This window comes from Salvia hispanica, chromosome 6, assembly GCF_023119035.1.
Source record: "Salvia hispanica cultivar TCC Black 2014 chromosome 6, UniMelb_Shisp_WGS_1.0, whole genome shotgun sequence".
NCBI lineage: Eukaryota > Viridiplantae > Streptophyta > Magnoliopsida > Lamiales > Lamiaceae > Salvia > Salvia hispanica.
Window position 1 is genome coordinate 28,510,588 of NC_062970.1, and position 23,515 is coordinate 28,534,102.

General features: G+C 36.3%; 3 protein-coding genes across 3 annotated transcripts; all 3 read right to left on the reverse strand.

Moving 5' to 3' along the window:
* Positions 1-5,191: 5,191 nt before the first annotated feature.
* On the reverse strand, positions 5,192-8,730 carry LOC125192640. The gene is made up of 7 exons (XM_048090265.1): positions 8,415-8,730; positions 8,261-8,302; positions 6,792-6,874; positions 6,593-6,694; positions 6,289-6,503; positions 5,747-5,841; positions 5,192-5,656 (listed from the first exon to the last, which is right to left on the reverse strand). The coding sequence occupies exons 1-7, from the start codon at positions 8,554-8,556 to the stop codon at positions 5,403-5,405; spliced, it is 933 nt and encodes a 310-aa protein (XP_047946222.1). The 5' UTR covers positions 8,557-8,730; the 3' UTR covers positions 5,192-5,402.
* Positions 8,731-10,289: 1,559 nt separating this feature from the next.
* LOC125195826 (leucine aminopeptidase 2, chloroplastic-like) lies at positions 10,290-13,813 on the reverse strand. The gene is made up of 10 exons (XM_048094079.1): positions 13,622-13,813; positions 12,834-13,248; positions 12,548-12,742; positions 12,209-12,434; positions 11,994-12,120; positions 11,752-11,847; positions 11,413-11,490; positions 10,970-11,030; positions 10,646-10,833; positions 10,290-10,571 (listed from the first exon to the last, which is right to left on the reverse strand). Exons 1-10 carry the CDS (start codon positions 13,796-13,798, stop codon positions 10,443-10,445), a joined length of 1,692 nt encoding a protein of 563 aa, XP_047950036.1. The 5' UTR covers positions 13,799-13,813; the 3' UTR covers positions 10,290-10,442.
* A 2,636-nt stretch (positions 13,814-16,449) lies between these two features.
* LOC125195071 lies at positions 16,450-17,229 on the reverse strand. Its single transcript, XM_048093274.1, has one exon. It carries the CDS (start codon positions 17,227-17,229, stop codon positions 16,450-16,452), a length of 780 nt encoding a protein of 259 aa, XP_047949231.1.
* Between the last annotated feature and the right edge of the window lie 6,286 nt (positions 17,230-23,515).

Here is a 23,515-nt window from a genome sequence, read left to right on the forward strand (position 1 = left end):
CTTTAATTCGGTTGTAAAACTCTATGTTAAATTGCTAGTAGTATATTTTTTAGTCAAGAAATTTCATTCCAAAATATCACATGGATCATGGCAAACTCCGACAAAATAACGGCTCCAAAAAGTTACTCCCTCCATCATTAATTAGTCAATACAAAATTTTACTACTATAAGTTAGTTGGTTAATATATTTAATTCGAAAAATAAAAGTTACTCCCTCCATCATTAATTAGTCGATACAAAATTTTACAGTTAGTTGGTTAATATATTTAATTCGAAAAATAAAATATAGATGTAAATATTAAATAATGAGATAAAAATAATTGGATGTTTAATTGGAATATTAGAGTTGTTAGGTGTATTAAATGGAGAGAGAGTTTTATTTCCATAAACACAAATGTGTATTCTTATTTGAAAAAAATTAAAATGAAAATAATGTCTTCTTAGTTGGGCGAAAAAAATACTTATTTAATTTATATTTATCATAAGAGTAAATGTCAATTTTGGTCCTAAATATATGTTCAAAATACCAACTTGGTCCAAAACATTCACTTTTTGAAAAACGAGTCCTAAACATTTGAAATCGTTAACGAAGTGGTCCTAATTTGACAGAACCGTTAATTTCTGACGGTCAGCACCCAATTAACGATTTTTTGACTTAATTAGTATAATGATGCACAATAATTCAATAAAATAAAATTAAAATATTAAAAAAAAATAGAAATTCTCACATCTCTCTTCCTCTCCTTCCTCTCTCATCGGCGACACTCAATTCATCACTCTCCCTCATCAATTCTAAAGGGTTGGTTACCTCTTGCAAAATCAACTCCTCCATCTCCACATCCAATTCTCATTCCCACCCGTGTTTTAAAAACCGGTTTGGACCGGCCGGTCGGACCAGTTCGGCAGCAAACCGGTGACCTCTCCGGTCTGATTCACCATATAAAACCAGTTGAGCATTGAACCATTTTGGACCGGGTGAACCGGCCGATTGGACCGAAAATTGGAAACCGGGAACCGGTCAAACCGGTTACCAAATTTTTTTATTTTTAGAAATGAATTAAAAATCAATTTAAAAAAAATTTACACTGCACTTTCATTTCATATTAACCCATACTTGTATTGGGCCTATGAATTTATAAAAACTAGCTTAAAAATCATTTGTGTCTTTCTTTTATAGAAGTATTCCACAAGATTGTTCTTTCATTTTTCAATGTGGGATGAAAAGCTTATTTTATAGTCATCTTTTACAATCTTTTGCCTTTACTTTTTCAATGTGGGATGTAGTTTGTTTTGTTAATATGTACTATTTCATATTTTTATCAACTATCAACTATATACTAATTGTATATTTATAATTAAAGGCTATATACATATTTTATATCATAACTAAATTAATAAATCTTAATTAACTTTCAAATAAAGTTTTAATTACTAATGCTTAGATTGAAAATAAAATAACAAGAATATATAATGGGAGAAGTGTTCGTAACATGAAAATTAATACATAGTATAATAAACATATGAATATGTATTTTTACATTACTAGTATTACTCGTTAACAATTGGTATATATATGTTTTATCTATGCGTATATATCTCTATATTATTTAAAATTAAATTATATATTGCATTAATGCTTGTTTATTTACATGTTTTGAAACCAAGTGTTTTATAATAAATATGTACTTAATTATATACTCATATATATATAAATGCTACAGTAAAACGGTTTGACCGATGGTTCGACCGGTTGGACTAGTTGAACCGTGAACCAGTAGCCTCGCCGGTTCGCTAGCCAGTTCGGTTTTTAAAACATTGTTCCCACCCCATCAAAATCCAAGAATTCACCTACGATACTAGGGCTCCGGCGCCCAGGGATGCGAGGTGTGGGGAATATGGTGTCGGCGAAATGCGTGAGGTCGTGCAGAGAGAGGAGGTTGTCGATGAAGGAGGTGGCAAGGTGTTTGGGTGAGCTGCTGAATTCGTGGAATGGATTATCGAATCCTTGCATCATGGGGAAGGTTGTGAAAATCGTTGAAACGCCATTCAAGAATCAACAACTAGAGTTGGGGGTTCGAAGCAATTTGATGGAATCAATGGTTTAGGCCTACAACTACAAATCTCAGATTTTAGAATTGATGAGGGAGAGTGATGTATTGGGTGTTGCCGGAGAGAGAGGGGGAGAGGAAGAGAGATGTGAGAGAGATTTTATTTTAGAAATTTTTTTAAATTTAATTTAATTTAATTTTAATTAATTACTAATCTGGTAAAAAATTTTGCTAATTCACGGTTGACCGTCAGAAAATTGACGGAATCGTCAAAAAATGACCAAATCGACAACGTTTTCGTATGTTTAGGACCAAACCGACAACATTTTCATATGTTATGGACCCGTTTTTCAAAAAGTGAATGTTTTGGATCAAATTGATATTTTGAGCATATGTTTAGGACCAAAATTGACCTTTACTCTTATCATAATTATCCACATAAAGATTAAATCTATTAGTTTACAATTTGGATGAATAATATCAAATAAATATTTTTTTTAATACGTTAATTTCACAGTCTAATACTATCTCCGTCCACCAATAAATATTTCATTTTGTCATTTTCGTCTGTCCACCAATAAATGTCTCATTTACTTTTTACTATTCTTGATAATGAACTTTACATTTCACTAACTTTATCTCACTTATATTTCATTATGAAATATAAGCATAATTACCATTTTTGGCCGTCCACAAAAAGTTTTCAACAAATAATAACCCTACGCATCATTTCACTAACGCTACTTCTCACTTACTTTTTCTCATTCTCTCTTACTTATTTCGTTTGTCTCTTACTTTACCAATTCTACATTAAAACCCGTGCCATACACAAATTGCTCTATTTTTTATGGACGGAGGGAGTATACAAAAATAAGATCCACTTTCTACTAACATTTTTAGTCACTACAGAGTATATTTCTTAAAATTTATGTCAATGTCAAATGTAGACTTGTAATAATGGATGGAGGGAGCTTGTGTTAACCTCTACTATGTTTTTTACCACGGCAGAGGATCTATTTCCACTATGCAAGTGCAGATTATTTATTAAAAAGGGCGAACTACAAAACCTAGTACCCAGAAAATTGAGTTTGCACCTTTTTAGTACCAAATATTTACAAAATCAATTTTCAGTAAAAAATTCCATAAATCCCAACTTCAGTCCTGATTTTTACTATTCTACCCTTCCACCCTTGAAGGGTGTATTTGTCCATTTAGCTATTTGAGGAGGGCACCAAACTTGTGATTTTTTAATATTTATGTACTTCTATTGTGATTTTTTAAGGACCAAAAATATTTGTAGTATTATTAATTTTTTGTATACTTTTATAAAAATAAAATATTTAAATCTTTGTTCTGTCGTCTGAAAATTAAACTATTTAAATATTTGTAGTATTATTTAAATTATTGCATTACAATCGTGAAATTAATAGTATGTATTCGTAGTATTATTTAGACAATATTGAACAGTTTTTTTTAAAGCATTCGTTTTTACTTTAATGCTTGATTGTGACAATAATTTAAATAAAGTTATTTAAATAAAATAAACTACCACTCAATTCAATTTAAGTCAAAATAAATTACAACTTGATTTTTGAAAAAAAATCGGTATCTAAAAAATTATAATTTATTGTTGCAATCCAACATTAAACTAAAAATGAGTGATTAAAAAAAATCATTTAATATTTTCTAAATAATACTCCTTCCGTCATATCTCAAGTGATTGACTGCTTTTCGGCACGTGTTTAAGGAAAATGATACTAATAAATAGTTAAAGTGGAGAAAAAATAAAGTAAGAGAGATAATAATGTAGATGGTTTACATTATTCTCTCTTTTACTTACTTTCTCTCCACTTTAACTGTTTATTATCATGTTCTAAAAATAAAGCCAAAAAGAAATCAATCACTTGAGATGAGACAGAGGGAGTACTACAAATACATATTAATTTCCCGATTGTAATGCAATAATTTAAATAATACTACCAAGATTTAAATAATTCATGTTTAGATAACAGTACAAAGATTTATATAATTTTTTTTGAGATAATATACAATTATTTATTTAAATCACAAATATCTTTTGTCATTAAAAATCATAACAGAAGCACATAAACATTCAAAAATCACAACAGAAGTACATAACCATTCAAAAATCACAAGTTTGGTGCCCTCCTCAAATAGCTAAATGGACAGATACATCCCTCAAGGGCTGAAGGGTTGAATAGCAAAAATTGGGACGAATTTGGGATTTATAGAAATTTTTACCTAAAAATGATATTCTATAAATATTGGATATTAAAAAGGTGCCAACCTCATTTTTTGGTACTAGTTTTGTAGTTCACTCTTAAAAAAATTAAATTGAAATAAGACATTCAATGGTGAAAATTCTAAGGTGATAGAATATATGACATTTAATGGCAAACCAAAGAAGTTTTATTATTTGTCACATACTCACATACTTGAGAAATTATTTCCATCTTTCCATGGTTTATCTAAAAACAAGACAAAATAGTTTCATTTTTCCATTTCCAGGTGTCCACAAAAATTTTGTTCATTTAAAACTAGAAAATTTCGTCAAATTATTAAGTTATCTATTTTTGCTCTTTTCTCTCATATATTTATCCTCGTTTTCTCATTATCTAGCATAATTTTCCACATTTTTTCATTCTCTCCTTTACCACTACCTCATTTAAGCCCGTACGTTTACTTGTAATGAATAAAGAGAGTATATATTACTATTCCATAATTCTAAGAAGTTATTTTTTTTTTAGTTAACTTATCTCTAATAAATTTTTTTAAGAGAATTACTATATCACATTATTATTGTAAATGAAAATAAAGATATTTTGAAATAGAGACGTTAAAAATAACATCATTGTCGGTACATGATGCAGTACAAATTTTGTGAGTCTTAAACTTCACAGTAGTACTTCATAATCATAGGTACTCTCTGCCCCTAAAATCATTAAACTATTAGGTTATCTTCAATTTACATTAATACCAGGAAAAAATTAAGTTAATTATATTGGCTTCACGATAGATTCACACATGTACGACCGCATTAACATATTCTACAGATTCCATCATTTATTCATTCCCCACATTGAAGGCACATTGAACTGGAAAAGGTTTTAAAAGATAAAAAATTAAAATAACACCCTTCAATTCAATCTTCATGCTCAAATACAAGGATTCAAATAACAACCATTTTCACAGAATTCGACTCCTTCTTTCAATTATTATGTGGTGCTGTCAATACAGAAAATGTTCAGAACAATGCAAAACAAGAACATGAGAAGAACTTCACACCATTTCAATCAAAATCTTCTGCACAAATTATTTCACAAAAATAAGAGCTTAGCTTTGATCTTGAGTAGGTGTCTCCGTCAGCCTCACTGAGCGTGGAAGCATAAACTCAGCAAATATAGGATAGTGGGACGAAGGGTAGTAGCCATCGACGTTGTCACTCACCACCTCACACGAGACGGGGATCAACGACCTGCCTCTGAAGAGAATCCAGTCAACGTGCAGGTCTTGAGTCTGGCGATCCCAGCACAGACAAAGAGCTCGAAATATCAGCTTCAAGAATTCAAGAGCTCCCTGTTTATCACCTAATAGAATAGAAAAATGAAGAACATAAGCTTAGAGAAACCAAGTTTCTCAGAGTATAAATGATAATATTAGATTGTGATAATGTGCACCTTTGAATCCATGGTAAGTGCGAATTAGGGAAACATTTTTCCTCACACGAGCATTGGGCCAAGCGTCCCTCATATCACCAACGACACCATGTTCCCTGCAGCACAAGTAGTGTACACATGGGAATCATGCGAAGTCAAAGCAACACCATGGAAGTGCAACCCACACTATCAAATCTCGACTTAAACTACAAGGTGCAGACATTAAGGCATGCAGTGGCCGTGCCCAAAGACAAAATGCATCATCAAAGGATGATGAAACATCAAGCAAGAAAAAAATTGGCCACAATTAATGGGTAAATGAAGGTTCCATGTAGCTATACGTTGTTTGAGAGATAGATGTCTCGCGCCTAATTTTATTGGTAAATTTTTGTGTACATCTGAATATGGTGCATCCTCCATTAGGAATTACTATTAATCTCTAATGAAGGGTCTATTTTATTTGGTAACATTTTCGTGGAAGAAGCTACACGTCGTCCCAAGCATAAATGGAAGAGAAAATTAGTGCTTGTGTGAGTAACCCTTGCAAAACCTAAAAGTAGTACCTGGATCTTCCAAGAAGAAAACGGCCTGTAGTTGATTCCTTTTGTGTGTTGAACCCTCCACAGTACAAAACAGGCAAGTTCGGAGGCAATGAAGCAATGTGCTGCCAGGTGAGTAAAGCACCGCGTCTGCGAGCGCGAGGACTAAATTCATCCATGTTGGTATTCACAATCTGAAACGAAAAGCCCGGTGGCTCGACACCTTTAAGCTGGAATGTGTACACAATTAGTCAAGGTAAACAACGCATCAAACATTAGTCAACATTTCTGAAATCTAAGATGGCCTTATGAAAAAGCTGAAGGATATAGCCCATGTAGATATACACGGCTCCGTAGAACCCCATGACATGCTCCCGGGAACTGAAGGTGACTCGGACAACCAAAAGGTTCCACCTTCTAGAACCTCGACCTGCATCATGTAGCACAATAAGCAATTTATTTGGCAGCTAGGTAGACATATGAGACAGCACCAAAATGAGGACTTGTAGAAGAATAAAGTGTTTCACCTTTTCCTTTTCGTAAAAGATTGTACAGTGGTGATCAGAAGTATCTTCAGGTCCTTTTCTTGAAATTCCAAATTGTGCATAACCTTTTCAGCATAAGTAAATAACTTGCATTAAGCTTTTAGTTTCAGAACAATAATGTGAAACTGCTGAAAATCAACTATGGTACAGAGCAATTTCATTAGAAATACAGGTAAATGTATGAACATATAGGTACAAGAGGACAAAGCCTGTATCAAGTATCCAAAAATACTCTCCATGAGAATGATCATTCCCGGGCAAGGGCGGATCTACATAAGCTTTAGGTGGGGCATTTGCTCCTCCTCATACTTTTTACTACATGTATATTTTTTGTCATTAAATTTTATTCTTTTAATCTCTCACTAAATGCCCCTCCTCAAGTTCTTAAAATTTCTCCGTATAAAAATTTGCCCCCTTCCCTACAAATTCCTAGCTTCGCCCCTGTTCCCGGGAGAAAGGAAAAGTTCTACTTTCACATATTCATTGGGTTAATATCGGCCCGCAATAGACCAATGGCAGTATTCCAAAATGTCGACTTATTTCCAAAGCAAATAGAGGGAGTTACTTCTGAAGTATAGGAAGATCCCAGAGATAAAGTTTCTGTGATTTTACAATCAACACTCTTTCAAATTAATAATGGAGTATCTCTCTGTCCTGAAAATAGTTTGTTGTATGCAATATATTTGATTCTTCTTGAATTTCAAGTCGAACATGTAAGACATGTATGATCTGATTTGCGGTCCCGTAATCAATTGATTATTGATGTAAGAGAATAGGCAAAAAACTCTCACACACTTAGAACGGTACCATACTATGGAGTATTTAAGTAGTCAAGGGGATGCTTTGCAAAGTAGGTAAGGGCAAAACTCTAAACCAGTGTAGAATGTATATACATAATATATTGTTATCTTGACATATCAATATATAAGATGATTAAGATCCACACCTATATGGTATGATTTTGGAGCTATTTTTCATGAAGCAGCGTGAAAGGTGATACACAATCTTCTGCAATACAAAATTCACTGGCTAATACCAAACCACACGCAACTATAAAATCAGAGTAATCTCCAAGGCAATGCAAACATACTTCCATATGCCACTGTGCAAATCATACGTCACAAGGCTATAATCAAGCTGGAACAGAGTTCCTTCAGAGGCACAATAAGTCAAGTTAGCAATTCTTCAGTGCTGCTAGTATCCCAAGCAAGAACTACCATTATTTAACTAGGTATATAAATTAGATCACCAATGCTTGTCATGTAATCTAAGATCACTCCATTATTTACACATATTAGAAAGAGAGATATCCCTTTCCATCATAAATTAGTATATAAAAGTTATTTATCAAGAACAAATATTAGATGTGCAGACTTAACTACTTCCAACAGATTGAACAAAACTGGGAAATCACAATCACAATCAATTGCATTATTTATCAAGAAATATACCAGGCAAGCATTGTTGCAGGTAGTCCAATTGTGACTTCACCCCTGTAAAACACAAAATGGTCAGAACTCTTGCCAAAGCAGATAAAACCCTACTGGTAAATCCAGATCAATCATGTCAAGAAACACACAATCCCCAAAGACCAAGATTCTAGACCTTGCTGTGTGCAGAGGATGATGGGAGAATAGCTAGTGATGACTGTAACGCACAAATCTTTCCTCTTATCCCATGAATTAGGGCTGTCCTCGGCCTGATCTTCCAGGAGATTAAAGGTCATTACAGTCAATGAAACACTCATCTTTCTTGTTTGCTACGCTTTTTTACTTCATCTTTGACTCAGAATCAACTCGATCACAGAAGAATGAGATATATTTCAGAAACTTTGCAGAAATTACTGCTTGCTTTTCGGGAATTGAAATGGAAATCAACAGATTAATTGGAGTGGGAATTGAAACAATGCGGAAAGTGGAAACGGACATTTCACACAGGGTCATACAAACGGGCCGGTGTCGGGACGGCACGTGAGGCTTTCAAGACAGGCACGTGAGTATTTAAGTCATCAAATTTATTTTTCTTATTTTCTCTATTTTTATGTATTTTGTAGAGCGTATTATTTTTGTTATTTTCTCTATTTAATCTATATACTAGAAGTACTATATTAATTGTTTAGGTAATTTATTCAGTCTACTTCGATTTGTGTACATTTCCTTTTAAATTTTATTTTTATACTTATATCTCACAAAGCATATTCGGGATTTTGGACTAATATTGTTTTGATTTTCTAGAATTATTATGATCGTATTTCATGCTGTTTAGTTTATAGGTGAACGTGCAAATACATATGTACTACTACTATTTATTTCAATGAATAGGTCCAAGGTCAACCAATTTGTTTGTCCATGTATCATGTATCGCAGGTTACTTGATTATCTGTGATTTTGTGTTACGGATTGTTTGGAACCATATATTGAGTTGTTTGCCTATGTATCACACATTGTTTGCATATATATTGCAAATTGCTTGCTTAAATTGTCATTTTAACTATGATGTCACCATATTGCTCTGATTTCATATGCTATTGCTTGGAATCTTATGTTGAGTTGCATACCTATGTATCGCAGATTGTTTACCTATATATCGTAGATTGCATGTTACGTTGTTGTCACGTTGTCACTTTAAGAGTGGTGTCACTCTAACGCACCCCGAATATATCTACTCCCTCCGTCCCACATAATTTGGGACACTTTGACCCGACATGGGTTTTAAGAAATCTATTGGAAGGTGAGTTGAAAAAAGTTGGTGGGATGTGGGTCCTACTTTTAGAGTATTGGTTTTATAATAAAATGTGAGCAGGAATGAGTTAGTGGAATATGAGGTCCACTATAAAAAATGGTAAAAATGAAGTGTGTCAAATTATGTGGGACGACCCAAAATAGAATATTGGGTCAAATTATATGGGACGGAGGGAGTATTATTCTATAAACATATTAGTTATGAAAAGCAATGTCACATCTAGTTAAGAATACTAGTAGTATTAAATTAGAATTGATTATTTCCTAATTAGAGCTGATTTTCTTAACAATAATGTCACTAAAATACTGGAGTATCTTCCTCCGAGAAAATGGAATATCTTTTTTAGTACACATGAGAAAAGGTGGAAGAATGAATTGTATACTTTGGAGTTTGGACTCAAAATTTTACCACGGTTGGCTTTTTTTCTCTCATAAAGGAGGAGACCAACAATATACTAGGCGTGATTAGGTAAGCAAGTATATCTGCATTTTTACTCAATAAATATATCATGGTTCACTTCATTAACGCATTCTGCCATCTCCTAAATGAAATGAAACACACACATTCTGCCAACTCTAAGTTGCAAATTCATTAACAAATTATGATCAATCAGATTACAAGCCACCATTTTATTACTCAATTAATCTCATTCACAAACATGATAGAAGTTGTGCAAAATAGACGATAGATACTAGGCCCGACCAAACCTATGGTGCGTTGTAGAGAATAAAAACCAGCTCACATAAAATCAGTAACCACTTAAAATTAGGCAAGAAAAGGAGTATAGTCCATGAAAAACAACCCCCAATCACATTTCCCACACATCCTTTATTACACATGCTAAGGCATGCTAAATACCCCAATATTCATCCATCATTACTCAGTCGCCTCCTAGGACGAGTTCTTCAGCACCCACTCGACCAGTGTGGATATGCCAAACCCTGTCGCCCCCTTCTTTTTGTCGCTATAAACAGGCCCAGCCATGTCTATATGCATCCACTGCACCTTCTCGTCGACAAACTACAAACACACCATTGTTCATCAGATTACATAGCTACAATGAGAATTGAGTTTAAAATGGCTGATGCTTTTACCTGCTTCAAGAAGAGAGCTGCAGTGATGGACCCGCCTTGGCGGCCGCCAGTATTTACCATATCAGCCACACCTGATTTCATAGATTCCCAATAGCTTTCTTCCAAAGGCATTCTCCAAAGTTTTTCCCCACCAGCCTCTGAGGCGCCTACTACCTCTTTCGCCAACTCATCACTAGGGGTAAATACACCTGTTTTCATGTACTTGTTTGTAAAATGATACGACCAATACTATCGACTTAATACATCATTGTCAATTTGCTTGCTTCTGGATCTCAAATGGGATTTTGCCCCCAATTCATACCAACTTAAGTCAAATGCACCTACCAGCAATAGAAGGTCCAAGAGCAACAATGCAGGCCCCTGTCAGTGTAGCAAGATCAACGATCTGCATATACAAAAAAAGTCTTTCAGAAGTCTACTTCAAAGTGACCCAAGAAACAGTATTTTAGTTTTATTTCTTATGTACATGGGATATTTGTTCCTTTCTATCCCTATTTCATTCTCATAGCAACAGAATTCGTCTTTTTGGATTAAATAAATTGATAAATTTAGCCTTCTTCAAGAATATTAGAACTCAAAGTGAATACATAGGCTATTTCTGAAGAATACACTCTTCAGCCAACAAATTTATAGACTAGCTAATTTCTGGTTGTAATTTCATGTCAGGGTTTTTTCACTCCTTGAGAACAATGCCTCATAAAATTGAAGATGCCAAAGAGCATTAAAACTAAGAGAATGTAATTTGCAAAATAGACAGCTTGGCTTACCTTCCCAACTCCTTGATTGCAAGCATACACCAAAGCATCTGCAAGCGTAAGTCTGCCTTCTGCATCTGTATTGTTTACCTAACATCAAATAACATATGATATCATGAAAAGGCACAAATATCATTCCATACAATTATACAAATATATATGATCACACAAAACTGACAATTTATGGCTTTCAGTTTAGTATTATTTTTCATTTTTAGGATGATTGGTACTAATGTATCAGTTAACTTCAGTTCTAGCTGAAGGCCTTCCATTGGAGAGAGTGATGATTTCTCCCGGTCTCCTATCCCAAACTGATTGTAGTAGAAAAGCTATTTTAGGGAGAATAAATACCTCAATTGTCTTTCCGTTTGAGGCTGTGATGATGTCTCCGGGTCTCATACCCGTTCCACTTATCATATTCTCACAAGCAGCAACTATGAAGTGAACCTGTGTGCACATAAAAATTATTGGATTCACTTCTAGTCCCATGTTGAAATTGTGGAGTAATGACATAAGATTGAATAAAGTGGTGACAACTTAAACACATGACAAGGAGGCAGGCAACACATCCTGCCAGAAAGAAAAATATCCACCTCTACTCCGGCAGGCTTGATTTGGCCAAGAGCTTTTGCTGCACCAAGTACTGCTGCTGCACCCCCCATGTCGACTTTCATGAGTTCAATGGAACATCCGGGTCCAGTCTTGATGTTGTAGCCCCCACTGAAATGTAGACAAGAATTCAAGAATAATAAGATCATCTTCACCAAAAATATTGATTAAATGGACATAAAAAAGGCTCTCTTATGACCTGTCAAAGGTCAAGCCTTTTCCAACTAAGGCCAGCTTGTTTTTTACTTCTCCATTTGGTGGCTTGTAGCATAAATGGATGAAGTGAGGAGGATTAGTCGATGCTGCAGCAACACCTAAGTAGGAACCCATTTTCAACTCTATGCATTGCTCCACATTCAATATCTTTGCTGACAATACATCACTGTGCTCCGAAGCAATCTTCTCGGCTTCCCCGGCAAGCACTCCTGCAATGTATTGAAATCAAGAACGCGCAAGATAAAAAGTTACTACTACACAAACACAATCAAGTAGTAATATGACATAAAGCTATTAAGGCAGTCAGACACTACAGACCAACCTGGAGTGAGAACATTAGCTGGAGCATTTACAAGTTGCTTCCCTAGGATGACGCCGGAACAAACATCTCCGGCATATTTGAGTTTCTTTTCAATCTCAGGTCCGGTACCAAGACCAATGATATCCACCGACTTGAGAGTCGCCTGCTTTGGCTCTGACTTGAACCTAATATCATCGAAGGTGCCCAACACAGCTCCTGCACAATTCAAAAATCAAACCAAAGTCACATTCATATAAGCAAAACAATAATAGTACTAATAATTTAACAGCCAACAAGTGAAGTTTACCTGATGCTATAGCTGAAGCACTGGTGAGCTTCAATTCTGCAGGGATCCCTTCAGGGGAAGCAAGAGTAATGGCAACATTGGTCGCGCGAGCAGACTTGGCAGCCGCAGCAGTGGCCTCGCCAAGGATGCGATACGTTGATGTTGCTGATGCACCTGAGCCGAGTCCAATCAAGCCAACTCTCTTGGCACCAAGACCAGGAAGTCGAAGAACAGTCGACTGGCCAGTCTTTCCAGTGAACTCTTCCTCAGCTGAAGCTTCAGACAACAATCCTTGTAATTTGGAATCTAGTTTCTGAAGAAGTGAGTTCTTGAACTTGGAGTTGTCGTCTCGAACTAAGTCCTTCTCTGTGACACCCACAGCTAGTAAATCCCCCTTCCATTCTACCAAATCAGCATCTTTTGCAGCAAATGAGATCTAAAATCATTCAAATAAACAAATTAGTCTACTTATTAATCCAGCAATCGATCAATCAACCACACTCTTAATTACATAAACATGCAATACAATTAAGAAAACAAGCAGAAAAACATATACTTGCACAATCATCACTCTGAAAACAATCCAACAAATCATTCCGTTTCAGCCGATTTGAATCGTGACAGGTGATCCAAATGAAAATTTCAATCTTTTGCAAACACATAATCCAAAATTGTCACCGAGAAAAAAAAATCAATTTGTTCATGTTGAAAAAGCATGGATTGAAAAGAAGTCCTGGAGAAATGAGAAAAAAAAAAAAAAAAAAAAAAAAAAACAGTGAAGTGATGATGGGATTGGGAGTCATAGAAACCTTTGGAGGGTCGATCTTGTTGGGCTGGGTGAGGCCAAGAGTGGCGCGAGCAATTGAGTGCGCCATGCGCTTTGAAGAGAAGGGCGTCAAGGTCAATTTGACGAAAATGGAGGAAGAAGGATCGGCGGCAGTGAGAAGAGTTAAGGAAACGGAAGATACTAGTCTCAGAGTGACCATTGTGGCGTTATATATACATACAGATATACATATATATTTTGATACATACAATGTGAACACGTCAGTAGAGCCGGGCCAGAATGGGCCGAGCTCCATTTTCTTTTGCTTATATTCTTTTCGGTAAATTTCTCAGTTTTTTTTTAGTTGTCATATTTATTTATACTTTTAATAAAATTAGGTAGTTAGGTCTGCTTAAATGGTAAGTATGATTTCTAACCGAACCTGATGACGCCCAATATTGATAATCGAAACGAAAGCTATTTTGCAAACGATTAGTCTTCTAAATGGTCGATTACTCGATTTACCAATTGTAACCGGAGTACTAAAACTATAAACATACAATTTGTTTTTCTAAGAGGATTAACAATAGTTCAATCTACCTCTATCACACTCTCTCGTCCAGCAATAGAAGTCCCATTTTTCCGTTTTTGTCCGTTCGGCAATAGGAGTACCGGTTCTACTTACTATACTTGGACAATTTAATTACCCTCCCCTTCTCAATAATTTACTATATTGCCATTAAAAAACACCCCCCTCCCAAAATTAACTTCTCTCTCTCACTCTATCGATCACTAAAAATCAACAATCCTCTCTCTCTCTCGGTCGCTCACCAAAATTCGCTCTGTCTGTGGAAACCCTAATTCCACGCCGCCTCCTCTTCCTCCTCCCAATCGCCGCCTCCTCCTCTTCCCCACTCTAGCCTAAATGGATTATGTACCCTCTGAAACTCTATCCCCCATCTATGGGCTAGATTCGGCCGATTCGATGTCCACCATAGTTCCTGAAACTCCGATGGTGGAAGTCCCTTCGTGGACCGATTCTTAGCCCTCTATGTTCCTTGAAACCCCAAATCTGGAAGCTATACTCTATTCGGGGCTTATCGTCCCTGATACGCCGGGTTATGAGAGTCCTGACTCCACTGTGGTACCTGAAACTCCGCAGGTGAAGAGGCGGAGGCGTCCTGTTGAGGAAGAGGAGTGGTTCAAGGAGTTCCTCCTGATTCTCTTGCCCGGCATGAAAGATCTCCTCTAATATTGTGAGTTCTGTAAGAATCACCCCCTATCTAGGGTTCGGAGATTCTGACTTGGTATGTATTTAGGGTTACAGTATTTTTTTATGTTGATTTAGCCACCCCCTTTTGGGTTAGGAGGCTTAATCTTGCCCTATATGCTGGAATTAGTAATGTTTGACTGATGGTCCCACTGGAATTTGTTATTGGTTGCTGGAATTTGTGCATTCTACTGCTATATGCTGAAATTTCTGATGTTTGGCCGATTAATCCAATTGTGGTGCTTATTTGTATGCTGAAATGGCTCTGAAGGATGTTTATGATGGTTTATTGTTGATATACTTGGTGCAATCTGTTGTTGGTTGGTGCTGTGGTGAATTGTGGTGCTTATATTGTGTGAAAAGCCACCCCTTGATTAGGTTTGGAGGCTTTTATTGCTTCCCTATGCTGAAATTTTTCTGAGGGATGTTTATGATGGTTTATTGTTGCTATACTTGCTGCAATATGTTGTTGGTTGGTGCTGTGGTGAATTGTGGTGCTTATATTGTGTGAAAAGCCACCCCTTGATTAGGTTTGGAGGCTTTTATTGCTTCCCTATGCTGAAATTTTTCTGAGGGATGTTTATGATGGTTTATTGTTGCTATACTTGCTGCAATCTGTTGTTGGTTGGTGCTATGGTGAATTGTGGTGCTTATATTATGTGAAAAGCCACCCCTTGATTAGGTTTGGAGGCTTGTGTCCATTCCCTATGATGAAATTTTTCTGAGGGTCTTATAGCATCATTCTGCATATGTGCATCACATTAGGTTTGTACTATTCTATACACCAAAAAAACAAAAACATCAGACCCTAACCCAAAAAATAATAGGGGCTGACCAACACACCAAAAAAATCAGACTACCCTATTCCATAAACACTATGGTCTGACCAACACACCAAAAAGATCAGCCCACCCTATTTCATAACCATCACTTTGGCTTACTTAGAAGCCAAATGCATTTGACAGAGGGCCAATATCATGCATTGACCCATCATTGTTCTCTGGCATTTGTAAGTAATGCAGCACCTCTCTCACAATATCCTCCTCCACTTCCAGCACTTTGGGCAGTCCAACAGTTCTTTGTAGCCTATCCTTGTTGATGTGTGGAACTTTGTAGCCATTTCCACCTCTGCATTGTAGGATTTCAGTGAGGCAAGCCTGCAAGCTTAGGAAAACTTTATTGAGAGTTTGTGGTGAAAGCTCTGCAAAAGAGCTACACACATTTCCCACAAGTTCATCCACAGTGCTGCATGGTTTCTCATACTGCAGTGACTGAATTGCTCTAAAAAATCCCAAGTCTAAGATGTTAGTGTCAGGGGAATTAGGTGGTAGACAAATCAGTTGGATTTTAAATCCATCTGAGTTGGCAACAGTCTGAAATTCTGGATCCATAGCTGTTATGTGTGGGGTTGCATTATCTTGCTGAATGTAGATGTCTTTGCTTGCCCAAATTGGCCACTTAGCCTTAATTGCAGGTATAATCTGGCATGAATAACAATAACATAGCTAAATGATGATCTTTGTTCAGTTTTTAAGATCTGATCGAATGGAAAAAGTTGCATACCTTGTTGATAAGGCAGTCTCTCATCACTACCTTTGTGACTAAACGTATTGGCTTGGTTTCCATGACCCTCTGGGTCTGTTCTTTGACTTCCTCTGTGCTGGCAGTACTTCAGTGAAGGGAAATATTCCCACCTTACCATCATAAGTTTTCTGCCCATCCATACCAAAATGTGGTCTACTGACAGCACACATAAACATAACTTTGGTGATGAATCTCTTGGATTTGCATGACCTATATGGCTCATCCTCATCCGGCAAGAGGTAGTACCTGTCTGATGCCTTGGTCATATAGAACCATTTTTCATCTATATGCACTACATTGTGCATGCTCTGATATTGAACTCTATCTTGAGTAATTTGTGGCTGAAGTTGACTAAGACTCCATCTAACTCTTGCTAGCTTATTCATATTGGTGAGGGTAGGTTTGATTGCATTTGTATGTGGCCTTAATTTACCTTGCTTCACCCACTGACCTACTGTGCTCTTGCTAACATTCACTATGACAGCCATTTTTCTCAATGAAGCTCTCTCAAGAGTAGATAAGTTTCTAACCTTTTCTTCATCAAGTTGTAATATGTCAGCATGATGGTATCCTTTAATCTTTCCTTCCATGCTTGCAGGTTCTCCCCTTTGCATCTGCTCCTTGGCTGCCTTCCATAGCCTGTACACGATCTTCCTACTGACCTCAAATGTCTCTGCTACCTCCATTACAGCCCCTCTTGCAAGCACTCCATCATGGTTGTGCTTGAGTAGAAACTGCACCACATTGTTCTTGATGTTGCTGTTCAAGTGTTTGGTTTGCCTCTGCCAATTATCCATCCCTATGATGAATTTTCTCTGAGGGATTTAAATTTATATAAACTAAGGGAGTTTTTTTTGGAGTTTCTCAGATTTTGGGGTTGATAAGAGTGTCTTAAATGAGTGTAGGTGGTGTATTTATAGCTGATGTTTGAAGTTGTACTTTTTGGAGTTCAAATTTCCCTCAAACTTTTTGTAGAGGGAAATTTGAACATTTCAGTTCACTCCTTGTATTTTTAGCACTTTTAGAATTGTATTTTGAACAGATTTGAAGTGAATGTGATGAATTAGCATTTGAAAGCATTCTGTTAATATTTGTGTAATTTTTAAATTCAGTTTTTTCTTTCTGTCCGTGAAACTCAAGATATAAAAATGGTTATTCTTATTAATATTATTGAAACTCAGCAGTAACTCAACAAAATTTTTTTGGCAGCTTCTTTAATTTTGGTAGAATAAGCCAAATTTGGCACCTTCATCTCATACCAATGAAACTTCCAGCATGGAAGAAAATATTTTAACACAATTGAGGTGGGTCCCGAATTCCACTATCACACACCATTTATTACACACTCCAAAACTTTCTTAAAACCCGTGCCTTGGAGAAATGGGACTACTATTGCTGGACAGAGGGAGTAACTTATATCTTGTCCTATTAATTAATGGGGATCAATAGGGGCCATACAAGTTGTCATTATATTATGTCTAAACCAAAATGAAAGGACTATAAAACCATCAATGGTCATTTCGACTCTGAATATCTGGACTACGGTGAAGATATTTAGGGTATATAGGTAACAGATGGGGGCCACCTTTGGGAAGGAAGTGTGCGGTGCAACGTCTCGTAGGTGTTAGGCAATTGAAACTAAAAAAAATATATTACAACTATTACACATTGGTGTATAAAGAGAAGTGAAATTACTATGTAAGTCTAATGTGTCACTCCTATCACCAATTGATTTTAGGATGGAACACATGGATTTTTATCATGGTACCAGAGCGGGTCACCGACTGTGGGTTAAATTTAACTGATCTAGGCCGAAACTGAAAAAATAACTGACTCATCAGTATATCTGGACTTCAAATTTGGGCCAAGTGGTCTAACCGATAAAAAAAATTGGGCCAGTTGTCCAATCGATCAGAAAAAAGTCCAACTCCTCCAAGGTTCACCTTGAAGGGTTTGAGGGAGGGTGTTGGCAATTGAAACTAAAAAAATACTTCATCCGGTCCCTCATAGTTGAGTCATTTTTCCATTTCGAGAAGTTCCCTTATAGTTGAGTCATTTCCATATATGGAGTAATTTTTTTCTCTTTCTTAATTTACTCTCTCTTACTTTATTCTTTCTACTTTATTCACTTTTTACTTTATTCTTTCTACCTTTTTCTCTTTCTTACTTTTTTTTATCTATTTATTTAACGCACTCAACATTCCTTTCTTAAACTTCATGCCGAAAAGTTTCGCTTCAACTATGAGGGAACGGAGGGAGTATATTACAACTATTCCACATCGGTGTACAAAGAGAACTGAAATTACTATATAAGTCTAATGTGCCACTCCTCCTATCACCAATTGATTTTAAGATGGAACCTATGAATTTCTATCAGCGGGAATGCGGGCGGTGTGTGCCGCCTGTTGGAGGCGCGACGCTGCACCAACTAGGTGGGGGTGTGGGTAAGGGTACAAATTTTTAATTCTTCAATTCAAATTTTAAACTCTATAAACATAACCACATTTTCATACATTCAACTATTTCTCATTGCTTCTCTTATTGATATGTTTGTTGAGTCCAGGCCACTAATTTAAAGGAAGATACAAGATACAATTGCTCGATAGGGAGCTGTTGCTGTTGCATGTATTCCATGACTAAGTCCATATAATTGCTCAATTGGGAGCAGCTGCTGCTGCACGTATTCCATGACTAAGTCCATACATTCGACTATTGTGCTCGAAGCAATTGCTGACCAACGTCTGCGGATCTAGTATCCATACTTTGGTGTCACTATGTCGAATAATATCTTCAACGTCTTGAACGAATTGCCTTCAAAGAGGTATGCGCGGCAGAGAGCACCAACAGAGTTGGCAACTATTGTGTTTTTGCCTTACCACTATGTAAATAAATATATTGAGCATGATATGTTGATGGTAATACTTGCAAATTAAAATAAGTAAATTTAATTTTTATGAATGCATGATACTATTTTAAAAGTAAGAAAAGAGTTTTTTTATTTGAGGGGTCTTTATTATATGAGTATTTAAAAAAAATAGTTGCATGGTTTCTCACAAGTTGTCATGTACATAGGTCATGTGTATTTTGATCGGGTTCTAATCAAATAGACAATATCAACTTATCAAGACGATTTTTGAAGTTTATATACATAATAAATGGTTGTCATCTTAAATAGTGAAAGCAGGATAGATCAGCTATATATCTAATGTGTATTTTTAAAAATAAAATATACTAATATGTGTTAATATCTCCGGTTCAATAAATAAAACTTTTAGATATTAATGTGAATAAATTTCTTGTTCGAAAGTACGGTATACTTTCTCCGTCCGTCATTTGGATTCTTATTTATGGGCGACACGAGTTTTAAGAAATGTTAAGAAAAATGGGTGAAAAAAAATTAGTGGAATATGTGTCCTACTTGTATATATTAGTTTTAAATGAAATATGAGTAAAATGAATTAGTGAAAGGTGGAGATCCTATTACCATTTATAGTAAAAGTTAATCTGAACTCCTATTTACGGACGGACTAAAATGAAAAAACGGGACTCCTATTCGTGCGATCATATACTATTGCGTACACGTGGCTTAATGCAAGTGAAATTGGTGACATCACTTTAATTGTAAATAAGTACAGTACATGTTTCTTAATTATATCAGCATACAACTAACGTAGATGGACCTTTTGGCTTTTGTCCTTGTTAATTTAGATTAGCTATAAAGATTTCGGCTTTATTTGATTCATTAGTTATAGTTAAAGGATGTCGGACTATGGATTCATTGTCAGCATAATCTAGTTAGTTATTGTCTTTAGATACGTTCAATTTTTATTTATTGCTCTACTAATTGTGTGCTTAAAGATAATTTAGTATTCGAACTGCCTATTGCATCATGAATGTTGTGTTTAATCCCATTTCACATATATGCATGCATATGCATTATACTAGTAATATATAGAAAGGATGTAGAACAATATTTTACTACTCCCTCCGTCCTACAAAATATATCACACTTTCCTTTTTAGTTTGTCTCACAAAAGATGTCACATTTCCTTTTTGGAAACAGTTTTCTCTCACATAAATATAAAAATTATATTTTCTCTTTTCATTTAACACACAAAATAAAACATCCTAAAATTTCATACCGTTCCATAAGTGTCACATCTTTTGTGGGACGGAGTATCATTTTTCAAGAACCACCAATCTGCTACCGCACTATTTAATTTTGCTACATTTTGTCGCTTTATATGGAAGATATATTCATATTGGAATGGCCTGAAAATTATAAAGAAAATGTCAAACTATTTGAGGATAAATGGCATGAAACTAGCAACATATTAGTGGATAATACCAGACGGCCGCTATTACTATACAATAAAATTATTGATGCTTATCATTTCTTAGGTAGTGTGGCGTATGAAACTTGCCTTCCTTTCTGCATATTTATTACAGTATATTCTTTAATAATTTTGGCGTAGCAGCTCCGAAATGATTAATGTAGTTACATTTATGGATTTGAAATCTCATTTATATCAGCTCCTTCAATACAAGCTCATATCTTACTAGTAGTTCTTAGAAGAGACATAGATTTCAAGCCAAACCCATTATTGACTAATCAATCTAGTAGCCTCACTGCTTTTCTCTTTGATCTTACTGCATCTAAGAGAATTTCACAAGTCCATTAAAATTATTAAGCACCTAAATTTGTTTCTTACCAATATGCCTATCAACGATCTAAGTCTTAGTACAAAAATACTACAGCTTTGTAACTAAATCAACATATTACAGGATTGTAGGAGTAACTAATACCATCCATATCCATGCTCTTTGGCAAGAATTAAAAATACTACAACATTGTAATTAAAAATTACATAATTAAAATCCTAAAAATTAAAAATTACATAATTAAATTCATAAAATTAAAAAAACCCACTACTCGTGGCCGAACTTCGCCCAAATGTGTTGGATTATGTCTTCTTGTAGCTCAATGTGGGTTTTGGTATCACACATTGTGTGTCTTGTTTTGATCCTCTCGCGCACCGTCGTATGCACACCTCGGCGTGGGAGAGACCTTGCAGTTGAGCTTCCGGCTTCAACCTCGTCGTAAAAGTTAGCCACCATCGGTCCTTCATCAGCTATAATCATGTTGTGCAAGATAACACACGTGTACATGATGTTGGCAATATTCTTTGTGTACCACAGCCGAGCCAGGTTCTTCACAATGTTGAATCGGGCTTGGGGGACCCCAAAAGCTCTTTCGACGTCTTTCCGAGCAGCCTCTTGACGCTGCGCATGAAGAACCCGTTTCGGGTCTTGCGGATTGTTGAGCGTCTTCACGAAAGTCGGCCACCTTGAGTAGATACCGGTGAGATAGTACCCATGTGGTATGGATTTCCGTTGACGGTGAAGTCGATCACCGGTGCTACACCATTCAAAACATCATTAAAGAGGGGTGAATAATAGAGCACGTTCACGTCGTTGTTGGATCCGACAACACCGAAATATGCATGCTAAATCCATAGGCGGTAGTCGGCGACCGCTTCAAGGATACGCGCCGCCTTTGTAGCCGCTTAAGTATTGCCCCCTCCAAGCATTCGGGCAATTCTTCCACCTTCAATGCATGCTGTCAAGCATACCGGAAAATCCGTGGACTATTTCGTGAAGATGAAGCAACTGTTTACAATCTTTGGTGGTGGGTGCCCGAAGGAATTCCTCACCTAAAGCAGAACGAACGCCGGCGCAAAAATTTTTGAAGTAGGATTCCAGTTGACTCACCCACATGCAAATACTCATGGAAGAGGTCAACTGTTTACCCGGTAGGAAGTTGTCGGAGGGCACAAGTACACTTCTGCAACGCCGAGTGAATTTTCCGACCGGTTGCGTCTCTACGTGATTGGAAGTATTCAACACGGGCGGACAATGTGTTGACAATACGCATAATCAACCGTTTTGACATGCGGAAACAGCGCCGGAAGTAATCTGCCGGAAATCGCGGCTCGTCGAAAAAATAGTCGGCAAGGAGCCTTTCGTGGGCTCTCTCCCTGTCACGAGGGAGGTAGCGACGAATTGATCTCCTTGGTCGAGGAGGAGGGGTGGGGACAGCGGCAGCAACATAGGCTTCATATGCGGCATGATATTGCTGATAGTATTCTTGTTCTTCGCGATCCGCTTCCGCAATGATATCGTTCATATCCATTTTTGAATTTAGAGAGTGTTTTAGTGAGAGAGAAAGATTTAGGTGAGTTGTATGAAAAAATATGAGTGAGAGAGAATTTGATGTGAAAAATGGATGATGAATGTGTGTATTTATAGAGGATTTTGGGATTACAATTTTTTTAAAAAAACTGTAATAAAACGGCTATATTTTTGGGAATCCGATTTTTTTTCAAAAATTTTTTGGTATTATTTTCAAATTTTTTTAAATAAAGAAAAGAAAATATCCAACGGAATTGCCGTTGGCCAATCAAAAACCGCCACGTCACCCTGCTCATCGGCATGGCGGTGGTCGATGGATCGAGCAGGGTCGTGCCGTTGGTAAGAGCACTGCGGCAAGTAGGTGCTCGCCGCGCCGTCGGCACGACGCTTGCTCGATGTATCAAGCACCTATGCAGGTGCTCTAAGAATTAATAGGAATCTAATAAAATCAAAGACTTCTCAAGCTACGTGAAGGATTCGATTCATTAAGTAAGACAATGATTTTACATAACTTACTCCCATTAATATAATCATAGTACATGCTACAACTACAATCAACCTATTATATTACTACTCAGTTCTGCATATAGAAATCACTACATTGGCTGGAACAATCGTAACACTACAACAAATATAGCATACGAGGATGAAAAATATGAGGAAAAGTGAAAAAAAAGAAGAAAACGGAAGTGTCCTCAAATGACAAAACATCCACATGGTCTATATGCCCATGAAAGACCTTAGGTGGTATTCTCTTAGTGAACGCATCTGCAATCATCAAATCTGTTCTTATATGCTCTATAGAAATTTGTCTACTTAGAACCATTTCTTTTACAACTAGGAATTTTATCTCAATATGCTTTGACTTAGCAGAGCTCATATTATTGTTGG

Bases quoted from the DNA above. Each gene is read 5' to 3' on its own strand.
- LOC125195826 (XM_048094079.1), bottom strand. From the start codon at position 13,798: ATGGTCACTCTGAGACTAGTATCTTCCGTTTCCTTAACTCTTCTCACT. The intron at 12,121-12,208 runs GTCATAAGAGAG...TCTACATTTCAG, and splicing joins AAAGGCTTGACCTTTGACAG to TGGGGGCTACAACATCAAGA. The intron at 11,848-11,993 runs GTGGATATTTTT...ATGTGCACACAG, and splicing joins TCAAGCCTGCCGGAGTAGAG to GTTCACTTCATAGTTGCTGC.
- LOC125195071 (XM_048093274.1), bottom strand. From the start codon at position 17,229: ATGGATAATTGGCAGAGGCAAACCAAACACTTGAACAGCAACATCAAG.
- LOC125192640 (XM_048090265.1), bottom strand. From the start codon at position 8,556: ATGAGTGTTTCATTGACTGTAATGACCTTTAATCTCCTGGAAGATCAG. The intron at 6,504-6,592 runs ATATCCTTCAGC...CTAATTGTGTAC, and splicing joins CGTGTATATCTACATGGGCT to ACATTCCAGCTTAAAGGTGT. The intron at 5,842-6,288 runs GTACTACTTTTA...CTTGTGCTGCAG, and splicing joins TTTCTTCTTGGAAGATCCAG to GGAACATGGTGTCGTTGGTG.